Raw genomic sequence first — 16,677 nt, 5'->3', positions numbered from 1 at the left:
CTAAAGAGGAAACGGAAACACATGTGTCCTCAGGTTAGTCAGTCACCTGCGGGCCAGGTAGGTGCTCAAGCATCTGTTGAATGAATAAAGGAACAGCTGATGGCAACCGGACCCTTCCAGTTCCTCAAAAAGCTTGAGGATCCATAATTCCCTTCCATATATGCCATGCTATGTTGGCTGCTCCTTCAAAATGTTTCCAGGATCCAGGCCACTCTGTGGCCCGCCTCGTGGAACCCTGCCACCCCCACCTCTCCTCTGGATTCCCATGACGACCTCTGCCTGGTCTCCCTACTTGAAGCCTGCTCTGCAGTCTCTGCTCTTCTTGGCGCTGGTCAGATCATGCCAGTCCTTTCTGTGGGGCCTGCCAGTGCTTCCCACCTCACATGAGAGGCTGAAGCCTGCACACTGGCCTACAGGAAGGGCCTGTCGCAGTCTGACCCCTGTGGCTCCTCTGCTGCCCCTCTGTCCCCTCTCCCTTCCCTCTGCTGCTGCTCCCAAGCCCAATGTGCTCCCGCCTCAGGACAGCGTCGCTGCTGGTCGTCTGAGATCTGTCAGCACCCTCCCTCACCTCTGCCAAGTCTTTGCTCAAAGGCCAGCTTCTCACTGACGCCATCCCTAACCCCCCTACTGAATGCTACAACCCCTTGCCCCTGTTCTATACTGGCTCCTTTCTCTGCTTCATTTTTCTCCACAGCACTTAATCACATCTTAATTCTAGATAATATACATCCGCTGGCCATGTCTCTCTCTCTCTAGCACGTAAGATCCCCTGGAGGCAGAGACTTTAGTCTGTATTATTCATCTAGAACATTCTTGTATACTATAGTAGTTGATCAAGAGATATTTTTGAATGAATGAATGAACATATGAAGGACGAAATGAACAAGATTATGGACCACAAATAAGGTCATTTCATAGATATAAAAGGCCTGTTCCAAAGGCTGCTTTGGCTTTAAAAGCAGGTTCCAAACAGGATCTCCAGGTACTGAGATAGGTTCAAACCCAGACAGGGACGCCACTAAATTATTCTCAACCCTGGCTATGTATCAGAATCACCTAAGAAGATTTTAAAAGCACAGACTCCTAGGCTCCACCCCTGAACTGGAGTCAAAATCTTCAGGGAAAGGGCCTAGAATCTGGATTTTACTTTATATTTGTAAAGATTTTCTTTTTAAGTAATCTCTATACTGAACATGGGGCTCAAACTTCAACCCTGAGATCAAGAGTGGCACATTCCACCGACTGAGCCAGCCAGGTGCCCCCTGTCTCTGTTTTAAAGTCCTTCCCTTGTAACCTTGAGATTCTCTCTGTTTATCCTTTGGGGAAAAAAAAAAAAAAAAGTACAAAATTTAAAACCCAGTCTTTAGAGGGACCACAATGTTCCTAGGCCTTGGGAAGAAGAGGAAAAAAACCAGACATCACATGCAATCACAGTACTAGCAAAGGGTGAGAAATGGCTCTTTTAGGTCAGAGAGGAAGACCATCTTTCAATGTGCCATCTCTCCTTTCTTAATAACAGGTAAGCTAAAACTCACCTATCTCATAAACCAGGAATTATTCCACAAACTTGATACAGCAAGACAACAAATTTGGTAAACAGAAGGGCTTAAAATAGCATTTTTAAACCCCAAGGAGCTGTTGTAAGACATCACCATAACTTTTTAACTACCTGCCCAACACTACCCTTCTCCCTGTCCTCTTACGTAAGAAATACAATGTTGGTTCACAGTTCCCAGGTCAGGATATTCAATAACGAGTCTAAATGACTACACAGCATTTAACTCTCAGGAGAGCTGCCCACTCTGCTCTCTCCTCTGTCAAATATTATATCCTATTAATTTTATCTTCTTTTCACAGAAAGGATTGCTCATTTATTTTATCTGTAACTCCGTACTTTCCAAATTAATCATCCCATGGCAAAAATAATAAACTAAGAGAAGTTCATTGATGTCATAAATAAGGGAGCCAAAAAAAAAAAAGTATCAGGTCAATAAAATCATCACTTACTCTGTTTGCTATTTTCTCCTTCAGAAATGGTTTTATGATGGCAAAAATGCCTTTAAATATTCGAGGTTCATTCACTACATGGACTGCTTTTATCCGAATGGGGAAGCCATCCTGTGGGGGAAGGGAAGGAGATGTTAGAACATGTGGGGCATCCACAGACAATCCACAGCCTGCCTCCCTCCTTTAAATCTTCTTTAGGCCCCCAAATCAGTCTGATTGGTCTGATTCTCATGGCCTCCTCAAAGCCAGCTTAAGTGGGGGCTAACCAGGAAGATAAGCCTCAGAGAGATGGTCTGTCTTAGGGCCTAGTCTTAGGCCAACAAATGGAGGGCTGCTCCTCTTGTGGCAAACAGAACAAAACAAAAAACAAAATAGGACAAAAAACAGAGTCTGTGTAGCTGGATCTGGCAAACATCAGACCTTCAGGATTGGTGTTATCAAAGGGTATTTCTTAGGACGGTACTAGGTGTGATGCAAAAAAAGGTTCCATGGTAGGTAGGTAAGTTTGAGAATAGCACACTATGTAGTCACACGGCTTTCCTGAGCTGCAGGACTGTCGTGTGCAAATGTGTTCTCACGAAAGGGACATGCTAAACTACATTTCCCAAATTTATTTAACCCTGGAACTTTCTCCCCCCAGATCACCTTAGGAGACTAGAAAACACTGATCCAAACTCCTTATCCTGATACTTGAATCTACAGGGCATCAAAAGAACAGAAGCTAAGGGAAGCCAGAGTATTGGCTCCACATTTCTGATAATGACCAAATGGGACACTGATGTTTAAATAATCAGCCTGGCACCTAGTAGGCGCTCACATGCATTGTGGGATTCACAGAGGAAACTGTTTTATCGCTGGTGCCCCACAGCTCACAAGAGAGAGCATCCACGGGCCAGTCAGAGGGAACAAAGAGCCAAACCGTTAGAGCCGTAAGACTCAGGCCAGGCTACCCCTGCGAGGGCTCTGTCCCTATCCATCAAAAAGAAAAAGTAATTCGTGCTCGCTTCAGCAGCACATGTACTGAAAAGAAAAAGTAATTTTTGCCTTGTCTATCTCAGAGGAGTCCCTGTAGGACCGAATGAGTTATAATGATTGTAGGAGCACTTTGCAAACCATTGAACATTGTGCAGATAGGGGAGGAACTTTCTGGTTCCCCACACTTTTTTTCGTGGGCAGTAAAGCAAGGTTTATTGAGCAATAGCAAAGTGATAGCACAAAGCTCCCGAAGAGGAAGGGGACCTGAGAAGGGTTACCCTACACTTAAGTTCTAAAACATAGGGTGCATGGGGGCTGAGTTGGTTGAGCATCCAACTCTTTTTTTCCCCCCCAAAGATTTTATTTATTTGACAGAGAGATCACAAGTAGGCAGAGAGGCAGGCAGAGAGAGAGAGAGAGGAGGAAGCAGGCTCCCTGCTGAGCGGAGAGCCCGATGCCGGGCTTGATACCAGGACCCCCGAGACCATGACCTGAGCCGAAAGCAGAGGTTTTAACCCACTGAGCCACCCAGGCACTCCAGCAGCCAACTCTTGATGTCGGCTCAGGTCGTGATCTCAGAGTCATGGATCGGGGCTGAGATCGAGCCCCGCCTCAGGCTCTGCACCGGGGGTGGGGGGTGTGAGGGGTGTTGGGGGTGGAGAGTGGAGTCTGCAAAGATTCTTTCTCACCCTCTGCCCCCGCCCCCATACACACGTGCGCCGGCGCATACTCTCTCTCAACATAAAAACAAAAAACCACACATAACACACAAGATGTTAAAGCATCTGTCCAAAACAGTCCAACAGGCTCCCTGTCCCCAGGTCCCAGAGGGCAGAGCAGGGTCTAGCACATCAGACAGAAACACAAATTCTCAGTTTCTTTTGTTAGAATTGCTCCTCTGTCTTCTGAAGAAGGGAAAGAAAGAGAAGGAGGGAGTGGGGAGAGGGGGAGGAGGGGGAGGGAGGTGGGAAGGGAGGGAGAAAGAAAAAACATACCTAAAGCTTTTCTCTGGCTTAGGGCTCTTGCCCTAAAGCTGATCTTGCCCAGACTAAAGGGACCTCAGAAACTACTGGAGAATCTGACGAGAGTGAGCAGTTAAATGGGACATGTACATTCCTTCCCATAATGTTTTTGAATCTTTTAGACTGTAGGGGAAGTGGGGTTTGTGTATTGTGTGGGACCAGCGGTGAACAGACAGGGTCCCCTGGGAAAAAGCCCAAACTGCCACGGAATAGGTTCACAACAAACAAGGGCGTACCTGAAGGATGCCAATGACCTTTTTGGCTATAAAAGGGCCAAAGTGAGATGCTTTTGATAAGCTCACTCCTTTGTAGTCCGCAAGAATCACGATTCCATTCACTTGGGTTTCTTCAGACTGAATGAGTTTTTCTAACGTCAAGTATATAGCTCGGATGTTTTCAGTAATTGGGTAGTTGCTCGGTATCCATCTGTCTGAGGCCGTAAGAAATGGACAGAATGTCACAGAGACGAATACGAACAAGTCATCACAGGCCAAGATTTATCTCCTTGCTAGAACTCTTGTTTAAAAATGGAAAGAAAGATACTCTACCAGCATGACTCTCTTCAGGTTAGTAAATGGGACACCTTAGCTGCAGCTGGTGTTAATTCCAAAGGCAGCAGCATGTTCTGAAATGGAAATGCAACTGAGCGCTGAAGTTAAAAGCCGGGGCTCTGAAGTCAGACACACCCCGGGGTTTGAATCTTACCAGCTGCGTGAGCTGCTTCCTCACGCTGAGCCCCCGTCTCCCGAAGTAGGATGGGATCGTAATACTAACCTTAACGGTCATCTGTGCTATCTGCCAACAGAGGTGCGCCCAGATTTTCAAACCACTGCCCTGAGCCACTTCTTCCCACGCTAGCCTTGCGGTTTGGGTACCAGTGACCTCCCTCCTGGCGGCAGAGGTGGACATGGTCAATGCGGGTCTTACATCCTCCTGGCTACAGTGCGTGACCCCAGCCTGATGAAACAGCCAAAGGGGACTCAATTCTGCGACCGCAGAAGATGCTCCCTTAGTATTCCCTGTATATCTAAGGAATCCTTCCTTTCTCTGGGAAGAAACGACAACTTTTGACTGTTAAACCGCTGTTCTCAAGAAAATCCCACCAGCACCTGTGTGTCCTTCCCTTAGGAAGATGAAACGCCACATGACTGCCGCCACCACAGGGATATGTAATATGTGCAAAATTCCTATGAACAAAGTGTTTGTCGGAAAGCTGTGCCAGCTCGCTGTTGGATGTTGCCGCCAACTACACCTGCTTCTGCGTAACCGGAGGTCATCCTTCTCAAGAACGTATGTCCCCAAAGAGGCCAAGCTAATACCCAGTTGAGAACAAAACCTCCTCAGCGTGCCTCCCCCTGAAGAGTTGCATTGGTGGGGAGGGTCTAGCTCTGTTCCAGACACATGGGGGTAAAATTCATCTCACGAGCAAAGGGTTGAAATCGCGCAAGCGCAAGTGTTGAAAACACATAAGCCAAGAGGTGAAACCAGTGTGCTAATCTGTTTTGTAATATCCTTATGAGTTGAGTACAGAGGAGTAGTGGGAAAAACCTGCTGACTGGTTCCTAGGTCTGCTGCTGCCCTAAAATCGCCACTGTGCTGCTTGTTTTAAAATAAACCACCCTAATTTTGGAAAGGTAAAAACAGCAGGTTAAGCAGCTAACACTGTGCCTGGTACATAGCAAAGGCTCAAGAGGATGGTCTGGTTTCCAAAAAGGGCTTGGTAAAAGACCGAAGTGATGTGGCTTTAAGAGAGGACAGCACAAGGAGGTCTCCACTCCCTGTTAGGCGTCCTTCCAAGACTAGGTACGCGTGAGCAGAAGAGGGCTCCCGGCAGGCATGTTCTCCTGCTCCTGGCTTTGGTTGGGAGAACACTGCAATCTTACTTTCAGATTTTGTCTCTGCTCCGGTCTGACAGAGAATGATAAGGCTGTGGGGGTGGGGATCAGTGGACAATGCCCCTTCACTCCCGAGTTGATAGCACATTTGGCCCCCCTAATTAAAACTACTGCCAGAGAAATGGAAGACGTCCTGATTACCATCAGTAAGTACTGAGACCAAAAAGTGAATCTGGAGTGAATCAATGGCTCAACAAAGTAGAGGAATGGCGGGAGAGGAAAGGAGGGAAAGGTGGAAGAGGCATGTGGCAGATGGTCAGACACTCCTCCCATCGCCCGCCCAGCCCCCACTGATGCCTGCCTCACCTACTCACAAGGGAGGGACGCGGGGCAGGCCTGTTTGTACCCTATGATCAGGGCTGCTTTCTCAGCCCACTACATTCTCCATGCTAGAAATTCGGAATTTCCATGGAGGAACTTAACTGGGTGGCCCAGGAAGTCTGGGCACTAAGGGGTAGGAGACCTCGCCAGGGGCACGGAGGCAGCAAAAGCCAGTCTACAGAAGAGCCAAGAAGATATGCATGGCACAGCAGAAATGTGTGGCCCAGAGGGGTACACAGATGGACAGAGGCAGAGACAGGGAGAATGGCTAGCTTAGTTCCTGATCGGGGAACGAACTGGATTCTGGTTCTGGGGCCCAGGGCCCTGGGAAAGCAGCTATGCTTTTGGCTCGCTGGTTCTGCGGGAGGCTCCTGTTTCATCAGACTAATTCCTTCCTTTCTTCCTAAGCCGGGTTGAGTAGCTTTTTGTCACCTGTCATCAAAAGAGCTTTGAGCAAACCAGGGAGAAGGCAAAGAAGACAAGGCATGGGAGAGAGGGTGTGGGGCACATGCATCCCACAGAGCAGGGCACGCGGGCCCCTGCCCACCGTCTCGGGGAGTACCTGGGCGCATGCACAGGATGTGGCAGCCCCGGGGGTCGGTGTGGGGCAGCACGGTGAGGAATCCCGAAGCGAGGACATCCTTTAAGGCCGAGGGCTTCAGGTTGTTGAAGACCTCAGGCCAGCTTCTCCTGCAGCTGTGGTAACTGACCAGGAGCTGCAGGGCTCGGTCGTAATCGAACTTGCGGGCCCGGAGGAAGCGCAGCAGGAAGGCGTCGTCCAGGGAGGTGCTCAGGTTCGGGCACTCCTTCCGCACCATGTCACGGAGGGCCTGCACGTCTCGAAGTCTCCATTCCGGCTTCTCCTGCAGCTCCTCCCTGGCTTTGGTCACCAGGTCCTCCGTCAGTGAGCACACGTAGCCGGGAGGCTCGGCTGGTGGTGGCAGCTCATTTTCTGAGAGCGAGGCCGCAGAGGGGCTGGTTCGCAGAGAGTCACTTTCTTCTGACATTAGCTACCAGGATCCCTGCCAAAACACAAACCCTGAGCCAAGCGAACAAAGCCCGGAGCCACTCACTTCAGGGCAGCCCCATGTGGGGTGGGGGGGGCACTTCAGTCAGAGTGGGGGTGCTCAGCTGGAATGAAGTGGCTCAGAACCCTGTGCCCAGGTCCCACCCCAGACTGAACAGAGGGAGGATCTCCACCGAGGCCCCCAGGCAGCTGCAGCGGGAGACACACACTTGCCACCCAAAGCCACGGCCTTGCTTCCAGATGTATGGATGGTTGCTCGACCTACGCGTAATTCGAGAAATGTGAACTAAAACTCTCAAAGTCAGATTGGCGAGAATGCAAAATGGGCGCTGAGATGCTTGCTGTGGGTCAGAGAACAGACTGGCCTAGCCTAGTCAGAGAGCAGTTCGTCTATCTCTATCAAAATGTAGGGGCGCCTGGGTGGCTCAGTGGGTTAAGCCGCTGCCTTCGGCTCAGGTCATGATCTCAGAGTCCTGGGATCGAGCCCCGCATTGGGCTCTCTGCTCAGCAGGGAGCCTGCTTCCTCCTCTCTCTGCCTGCCTCTCTGCCTGCTTGTGATCTCTCTGTCAAATAAATAAATAAAATAAAATCTAAAAAAAAAAAAAAAATGTAAAACCACACACCCTTTGGCTCAGCATCCTGCTTCAGGGACATATACTTCCGTGTGTGTGTGTGTGTGTGTGTGTGTGTGCGCAAAATACACACAAGGAGGATCACTGCAAGTACTGATTATAAGGGGACAAGACGGGAAATACTTTAACTGCACACCAGCTGGAGACTGGTTATATAATATCATCCCAAGAATGGGATACTATCACTCATGGAAAGGAATTAGGCAGGTTTTTATGAACTGACACATTAAGGAAAAGAAAGCAAGTTGCAGAACAGGGTGCATAAGATCATCTCATATTTTTAAAATATGTATCTATATGCTGAGTGCACCTAAAATTTCTGTAAGGAAATACCAAAAAAACTGTTCCCAGTGGGTTCCTCTAGGGAAGAGTACTGGACCACAGGACACTTGAGGGAGAGAGACTTTTTCCTGTACTGTTTGACTTTTTTTGACCACACACACGTGACTTATCATGATGGCTGTGAAACTGGGCTGACTGGCTCTCCCTGGAGCATTACTGAGGGATGGCCCCAGCTGCTGTCCCTCTGCATCCTTCATCCAGCAGATGCCACTTTCCACACACTGTTCCCAGTGACTGAGTGAAGTGTGGGCCTCCTCTAACTTTGCATTGAGGCTCAGCCTGAACCTTCTGTGGAACTGCCTGGCGGTCCATGACTCCCTGTCCAAACCTCCTTCCCGGGGGGCTGGACTTCTGTCATTGTCTGAAGCTCTCCCTGCAACTTCTGCAGCTCGCCTCCCTTTTCTGCTTCACAGGTGCTTCCTCCAATTGATTTCTTGCATGCCTGATCTCACCCTGATCCTGGTGTCTGCTTCTTGGAATATCTGAACACATTTGTTGAATAAAAAACAAAAACAAAACAGCTGCTTTAGATATCCCAGGAATAAGGTAGCAGCAGGTGTCCAGTTCTAAAGCCCAAGCTCCTGTCCACAGACACCACTGGTCCCCATCTCCGAGCTCAAGGAGAACTGAGCGCATCTCAGGAGCCTCTGCACATAGCTAGTGCCCAGGTCCCTCCCCCCAAATCTTAGGAATGCCCACTCCATTCCTCGAATTCTAACCTCCAGCCCCACCCAGCTGCTTTCATTTCCTCCCAAAGCTGTGTTTTCTTGTCTTGCTCACATCCTGTTTCCTCTGGCTGGCTTCTTCTTCCTCCCGTTCCTCACCTGACCAATACTGATTCATCCTAAAGTCCCAATTAGATGCCACTTCAAGCATTCAACAAATACTGAGTACTTACCATGTATCAGGCCCTCTTCCTGGCACCAAGGACACATCAGTGAACAACAACAAAAAATTGTGCCTTTGTTGAACTTAGATTCTAGTGGGAGAAACAGACCATAAGCAAGCTAAACTGTATAATCTAACAGATGAAAGTGCTATGGGGAGAAATAAAGCATGAGGAGGGTTAGAGGTACCTGGGAATAGGGATTACAATTTTAAATAGGATGGTTACGGATGATTTGTTCATGCAAATGACATTTGAGGAAAGATGAAGGAGATGAAGGAGCAAGCCAGTAGGACATCTGGGAGGAGAACAAGGGCAAAGCCAGAGGCAGGAACACACCTGTTTTGTTTTTTTTTTTTCCAAAGAACAGAGAGGAGGCCACTATGGCTACAGCCTAATGAACAAGGTGGAGAATATTAGCAGATGAATTTACAGAGATCCGTGGGCCCCACTGGTATAGGGTTTTGAGGGCAAGTAAGAACTCTGACTTTTATGGAGTTTGGTGGGACCCGTCTGAGTAGAGTGACATGATCTGATTTCTATTTTAAAGGATTGCTCGGCTGTCTTGCAAATGGATTGTAAAGGGACAAGGACAGAAGTAAAGAGACCATTCAGAAGCTACTGTAGTAACCTAGGTAAGAGATGATGGTACCTGAAGCAGGAAGCCTTCTCCAACCTCCGGGCCAGGGTAGGAGCTTCCCCACCAGGAGGTCTTTGGCATAGCACTCTCCTTCTGTTTTAATTGTCTACAGGCAATTTGTGGGCTCCATCTATATCTGTCTTGTTCATCACCCTAAACCCATCCTCTAACAAAGTGTCAGACACATAGTCTGCACTCCATAAATATTTGCTGAGTGAAATATATTTCATTCTGAATTAAGTATTTGCTTGGCGGAGGAATGCTAAGTGAGGAATGAAACAACCATCACAGTTCACAGGACCCACCCTGGGCTGTTTCCACACGAGTCACCAACAGATGCCTGTAATCCCAATGCAGTGCTTACCTCGGAGACAGACTGTAGTGTCCAGTACAGTGTGCTGACACACTGTACAGTGTCCACTGTCGTGTCCACTAGGCCTAGTGTCTAGAGGCCTAGCCTGGCACATGACGGTGCTCTGCAAATATTAGCGGACGACGGGAGGTTAAGTGATGTGCCCGGAGGGTACACACCTAGAGAGGCACAGCGAGGATGTGTCTAGCCCCACTCTGAGCTCTACCCTCCACCTGGAGATTCCTGTTTAATTTCCAGGGCCTCGGTCGTATCAGGCTCAGAGCAGGACTCAGTCTCGAGAATGAAATGATGGGTGGGCGTATGGATGGGTGCAAACACCATTTGTTACGGTGAAGCCTGGAATCTTCCTCACCTGCAGCCCATCATGTTGTGAGCATCGCCTTCCTTCCCACCCCACCAAGAGGCCTGAAGGCCATCGCTCCTGGAGCCCCAGAGACCCCATGTCTCGTTGACAACCTTCTGAGGCCCCCCACTTCCGGCTGTCACCCCTTCCCCAGGTGTCCCCATTTCCTGGGGTCTCTCTCCTTGAGTCCCTTAACTTCCGGTTATGCCTCCCCCTCAGGGGTCCCTCTCCCCGACCCCCATGACACACGGAAGGACCCGCGGGCACTCACCGGCCGGGCTACCGGGCGGAGCGCGGGTATATTGGCTGCGGGAGCTTCGTCCGGCAACGCGCACAGACCCGACCCGCACTCCCCGCCCGGCCGGCCCGGCCCCTCGCGCCGGAAGTGACGTCGGTGGGGCGTGGGAAGGCGAGGCGCCGCCCGTGAGTGCGCATGTGCAATATTCCTCCGCAGTGCTGGCCCTCTGTCCCCACCTAGCGGCCAAGTCCGCGCGCTGGAGGAGTCAGGCCTGCGGAGAGTCTAGTTGGGAGGGTCAGGGGGAGCGCGAGCCGCTTTGGGTGGTACAGTTGGGGAAAATGAGGCCCAGAGAAAGAAGAAAAGAAGCTGCCGTTTCCGAGAACATACTACTATGTACCTAGTGTTTTACATCCGCTGTCTTATTAAATCCTCGTATTTATGGAATCCCCCTATTTCATGGAAGGGAAATTGGCACTCAGTGAAGTGTAAGGGCTTCCGACCTAGACCTTGGGGGATTAGCGTTCCAGGATTCTTCCCACAGCAGGTGCCACCAGGACTGGCTGCTGCAAAAGGGGAGATGCTAATCCAGCGGACATCTGTCTGTAACTCAGTGACTGCAGGCCTCAGTTTCCTCATATGTTACATGATCCTTGCTTTGAAATCCCCATTGAATAATTACTTGTGTCCTGCTTTGGGACTCAGAAAGTCCCCTTCAGAAAGTGGTAGCTTGAAAAAGTGTTCCTGCCCCACCCCCAGTTCATCAAACTCCAGCGCCATCAGCCGGACACCCGCCCCAACATACATTTCATGCAACTATGGCTTTGAGACCAAACTCCTGGGTGGCTCTTTCAAGCAGAGTAAAGACTCGAAACCATTTCTAGAGAGAAATTCTGTGGCCTGGGAGAACTGAGAGCCCGAAGGTGTATCCAAGAGATGACCTTAAACAATCCTTTCCTTTCCTGACCCCAGAGGCAAGAGGAGCTCTGGGAGGTGGGAACTGACCCATGAGGGCCACAAGAAGATGGCAATTTTTGCCAGATCCCAGACTGTTGAGGAAAGTAGCGGAGCCCAGGAGTCGTAAATTTTGACTCCTGCTTCACCACTTCAAGGATAAAATACAGAGTACTCAGTTAAATTTGAATTTCAGATAAACAATTTCTTTTTAAGTGTAAGTATGTTTCATGCAACCTTTGGGATATACTAAAAAATATATTATCTATCAGAAATTCAAGTTTAACTGGACATGCTGTGTTTTGTTTATTTGGGGTTTTACCCCCCCAAGATTTATGTATTAGTTCCCTATCTGTGCTGTAACAAATTGCTACAAACGTGGTTCCTTGAAACAACACAAACTTATTCTTTTACAGTTCTGCGAGTCAGAAGTCTAAAATTAAGGTGTTAATAGGGATGCAGTCTCTTTGGGGACTTTAAGGGGGGAATCCATTTCTTTACCTTTTTAGCTTCTAGAGGCCACTTGCATTCCACAGCTCATAGCTCATTTCTCAAGTCACTCCAGCCTCTTACTTCTGTTGTAACATTTACTACTGACTTTGAACCTCAAGTTCCTCTTTTAAATTTTTTAAAAATTTTCTTGTAGTGGGAGCACTTAACATGAGATCTACCCTGTTAACAATTTTTTAAGTGTGCAATACATTATCATTGATATAGATACAATGTGTCCTGCCTCCCTCTTATAAGGACTCTTGTGATTACACTGGACCCGCCCAGATAATCTAGGATTATCTCCCGTCTCAAGATCCTTAAGTGAATCACATCTTCAAAGTTCCCTTTATCATACAGGATAAGATAATAACAGGCTCCAGAGATTAGGACAAGGATATCTTTGTGTGCCATTATTCAACCTACCACAATCCAGCAATCCTATGTCCAACTGTGTGACCATAGCCAGGTCACTCAAATTTCTAAAGCCTCTAGTTCCTTACGGGCAAAAAGGTTGATTAAATAAGTCATGGGGGAAAAACCTTGCTCTTTGCCAGGCAAACAGAAAACAGAAAGTGTTTTTACAAATGGCAGCTCTCATGGCAAAGGGCGAGGGATGATCCTCTCCAAAACATGGTGTCCTAGCCATTGGAAGAAACTCCTCTCCTCCACCCAGACCAGGACCCATTGGTGGAACGTCCAGGTTGCAATCCCAGATACTGCCAGCAGGAGGAGAAGAACCTAGGACTAGAACCTATCTCAAGGGCAGGGGAGGGTTTGTTGGAAGGCAATTCAGAGATGTCCCAGAAGTCTCTGCCCCATCCTCAATTGAGGGCCATTATTTCTGGTTACATATCAGGACACCAGGTTATTTTAGGATTAGAAGAGTCGCAGAGAATTGCTTTTTGAGAGATTATATACACCCGATACTAGGTACTGTGCTAAATTGTTTGTATGATTTCAATTACTACAACCCTGTGAACTGGATGGGGAAACTGAAACCCAGAAAGGGATAGTCACTTGCCTAAGGTGTCATACGTCTGTATGACAGCACAGCCCCAAATTTTACTTGGCCTTAGAGGCTACTTTTCCTCTTTGTTCCTCACAGGTTGGGAAGCAGGCTCAGAGAAGGAGAAGAGATTGCCCTTGGTCACATGATGACTCCAAAACTGAGCTGGGATTTGAACTTGTCTTTTACTTTTCTGCACTCAGAAGTAACTCATTTGGAATTACTCCTGGAAAGCTCTATTCCCTTGTGGGTAAAATGGGGGTATGTATCCCACGTCTAGGGAGTCCTTAGAAGGAGTCAGTAGAATGGCACGTGCAGAGTCTTGTACATTGGATCATGACGTCTGCTAACTCCTGATGACTGCCCTGATGGAGAGCAGAAAAGTGACTGGAGGGAGGGCAGCTTGTCCTGCATCTTGGTTTGGAGGGCTCCACACACCCTGCCCTCCTAGGTTCACCCAGTCTCCTAAGAAAGAAGTCTGGCCACTGGATATGTGCTACAGGATGCCAGAAATGCCTGACCTACCACTGTTCTCTCTCTCTCTCTCTCTCTCTCTTTTTTTTTTTTTAAGATTTGTATTTATTAATTTGAGACAGAGAGGGAAAGAGACAGAGCATGAGTGGTGGGAGGGGCAGAGGAAGAGGGAGATACAGACTCCCTGCTGAGCATGGAGCCCAATGTGGGGCTCAGTCCCAGGACCCTGAGATCATGACCTGAGCCGAAGGCAGGCACCCAACTGACTGAGGCCCCCAGGTGTCCCTCTATCTCTTTTTCAAAGCATGCAATTCTCACTTCAGATGATCTGCTAGAACCGGTTTTAGTATTGATTCTAAGGCAAGGGTTGTTTAGGGTAGCACCATGATACAGGACATAGTTTCTCATCCACAACATTATTGACCTTTGGGGCTGTGCAAGTCTTTTTTGAGGGTAGCACCCCACACTTACAGTGGTGAGAAGCAAAAATGCCTTCAGACATTGCCAAATACGAGCTAGGGAACAAAATTGCTCCAGCTGAGAACCATTGGTATAGAAAAAGAAAGCTGGCTTCTGGTCAGACAGACAAGAGTCATCTGGGGAACCTCGTAACAATTACTTACCTTGGTTTCTTCAGCTACAGATGCTCTACTAACAGCTACCACTGATTCAACACCTTTTCTTTTCTTTCTTTCATTTTGGGGGGGGCAGTGCCATGAACTCTTCGCTTAATAATCACATTTAATTGTCAATAACAGAATCCTGGAGGGACACTGGCTGGTGGAAGCAGGAAGGAAGAAGTAAGAGTAAGGGAAACAGGGGGAAAAGTAGTCTGTTTTAAACATCTTCTGTGTACCATGCTGGATGGCAGGTGCGCTCACATACATTCACCCCCTGTCATTCACTGTGTGATTTTGAGAAACTGACCGTGGGGCTCAGTTTCCTCATCTGTAAAATGATTGGAGCTGGCAAGTTCTGATAAGATGATGGCAATGATACCCAACCCAGATTTAAATCCTCCCAACTTCCCATATAAAAACAGAAACAACATTCCATACCCACATTTGCAACAGAACTAGGTGACAAGGTATATTCAGGAACTCCAGGAACAAAGGACTGAGGACAAATCAGCAACAGCTAGGAGGCCTGAGTGCCACTAGCGCCTCTGGGAGGAGGTACAACAGGGAAGCAGCAAGGTATCTAACAGACCTAAGAACTGGAGTCCCCAAACTGCAACATCTATTCATGGGAAAGCAAGACCCAGCCACTTGAAAACAGCAGCCAAAACTGGGAAAGGTTTTGCGAACTCCAACTGGGGAAGGGCAAGGGGTCTGCCATGAGCCCTAAGGGCTGACAGAGCTCAATGCCCGTGAATTCCAGAAAAGACCACCAAACCTTCCTTCTAGGACAGGCCCCATGCTGAGAAACTCCTGGGAAGGAGATTGCAATGGAGCAGGATAGGGAAGCAGAAGTCAAGGAAATAACTGAGCTGGATGAAAGTTGGGGAGAAGAACAGAGCCAGCAACCTCAGAGGTAAAGCCAGATTTTTGTTAACAATATGCAGAAACAACAGAAGGGGGAGCTCTATGAAAATACAAAAGTTTTCTTAACCAAGCCTCCTCTTCAATGTTCAGAAAAACTAATTTCATGTAAAAGTGAGCAATGGAGGGGCGCCTGGGTGGCTCAGTGGGTTAAAGCCTCTGCCTTTGGCTCGGGTCGTGATCCCAGGGTTCTGGGATCGGGCCCGCATCGGGCTCTCTGCTTGGCGGGGAGCCTGCTTCCTCCTCTCTTTCTGCCTGCCTCTCTGCCTACTTTTGATGTCTGTCAAATAAATAAATAAATAATCTTAAAAAAAAAAAAAGAGCAATGGAGGGGTGCCTGGGTGGCTCAGTCGTTAGGCATCTGCCTTTAGTTCAGGTGCTCATCCCAGGGTCCTGGGATTGAGCCCTGCATGGGGCTCCCTACTTGGCTGGAAGCCTACTGCTTCCCTCTCCTACTCCCTCTGCTTGTGTTCCCTTTCTCACTGTGTCTCTCTCTGTCAAACAAATAAATAAAATCTTTTTTTAAAAAAAATGAGCAACGGAAAAGTACTGAAGTCAAATCCTGGGAAAGCAAGATGGCTTAAAGAAGTCGGAGGAGGAGGAAGAGGAAGAAGAGGAGAGAGAGAGAGAGCAGGAGAGAAAAGAAGGAGGAGCAGAATAATAGCCCTACAGACAATGAAAGCCAACCAGAAAGACATTTATTTTAAAAAAAAAAGAGAGAGAGTAAAGCAAGATAAAAACATGAACAAAATGATGTAAGAAAAAAGAGAACAACATAAATCAAAACTACAGAAATTCAGAAACTAGGTGGCAACTCATGAAAGAACCAGAGATAAAGGAAAAATTATTTTTAAAGTGAAAAGTGAACTAAACAAAATATAAGAGCAAATGAAAAATAAAATCAACAGATAGTTGAGCTAAATAGAAAGTGAAAGGGGGACAATTTTTAAAAATTAAAGTAAAATGAGGACATAAAAGAATTTGAAGGAAAAGGACAAATACTGAAGTTTGGAAATGAAAATCTAACTTAGGAATAAGAGGAGTCACTGAAGGGAAAAATATGACAAAGAAACAGCAAAAAACAAAAACAAAGCAAGGAATACATCATCGACCCAGAACAATCAATACCAAGGCACACGTTTATAAAATTACTGGTTTTTAAAGAGAAAGAAAAAATTATTTAGGTCCCCCGGACATGCAGGCAAAAAAGAAATAAAATGATATTCTCATCAGAATCTTCAACAGCGATACTTTTTTTAAAAGATTTTATTTATTTATTTGACAGAGATCACAAGTAGGCAGAGAGAGGGGTGCCTGGGTGGCTCAGTGGGTTGGGGCCTCTGCCTTCAGCTCAGGTCATGATCCCAGGGTCCTGGGATCGAGCCCCGCATCGGGCTCTCTGCTCAGCAGGGAGCCTGCTTCCTCCTCTCTCTCTGCCTGCCTCTCTGCCTACTTGTGATCTCTGTCAAATAAATAAAATCTTAAAAAAACAAACAAACAAACAAACAAACA

The 16,677-nt window shown here is 47.7% G+C and overlaps 1 protein-coding gene across 5 annotated transcripts in view; it reads right to left on the bottom strand.

Annotated features, from left to right (window-relative positions):
• The window catches only part of TTPAL (alpha tocopherol transfer protein like), a 38,886-nt gene that overhangs the window by 4,227 nt on the left and 17,982 nt on the right, over nt 1-16,677 (bottom strand). For 3 of the 5 annotated variants that reach the window (XM_047744926.1, XM_047744928.1, XM_047744927.1), the window contains 3 exons: nt 6,783-7,242; nt 4,241-4,434; nt 2,008-2,118 (listed from right to left, as the gene is read on the bottom strand). In XM_047744926.1, the coding sequence (XP_047600882.1) occupies nt 2,008-2,118; nt 4,241-4,434; nt 6,783-7,227 (750 nt within the window). In that variant the 5' untranslated portion in view covers nt 7,228-7,242. Of the gene's footprint in view, nt 1-2,007; nt 2,119-4,240; nt 4,435-6,782; nt 7,243-10,111; nt 10,224-10,734; nt 10,849-16,677 lie in introns of those variants that run through there. The other 2 variants (XM_047744924.1, XM_047744925.1) reach the window with 2 other exon arrangements.

The sequence above is a fragment of the Lutra lutra genome, chromosome 9 (genome assembly GCF_902655055.1).
Source record: "Lutra lutra chromosome 9, mLutLut1.2, whole genome shotgun sequence".
In the NCBI taxonomy this organism is placed as follows: domain Eukaryota; kingdom Metazoa; phylum Chordata; class Mammalia; order Carnivora; family Mustelidae; genus Lutra; species Lutra lutra.
The sequence above is the reverse complement of the archived record's forward strand: the minus strand, read 5'-3'. Positions and strand labels throughout refer to the sequence as shown.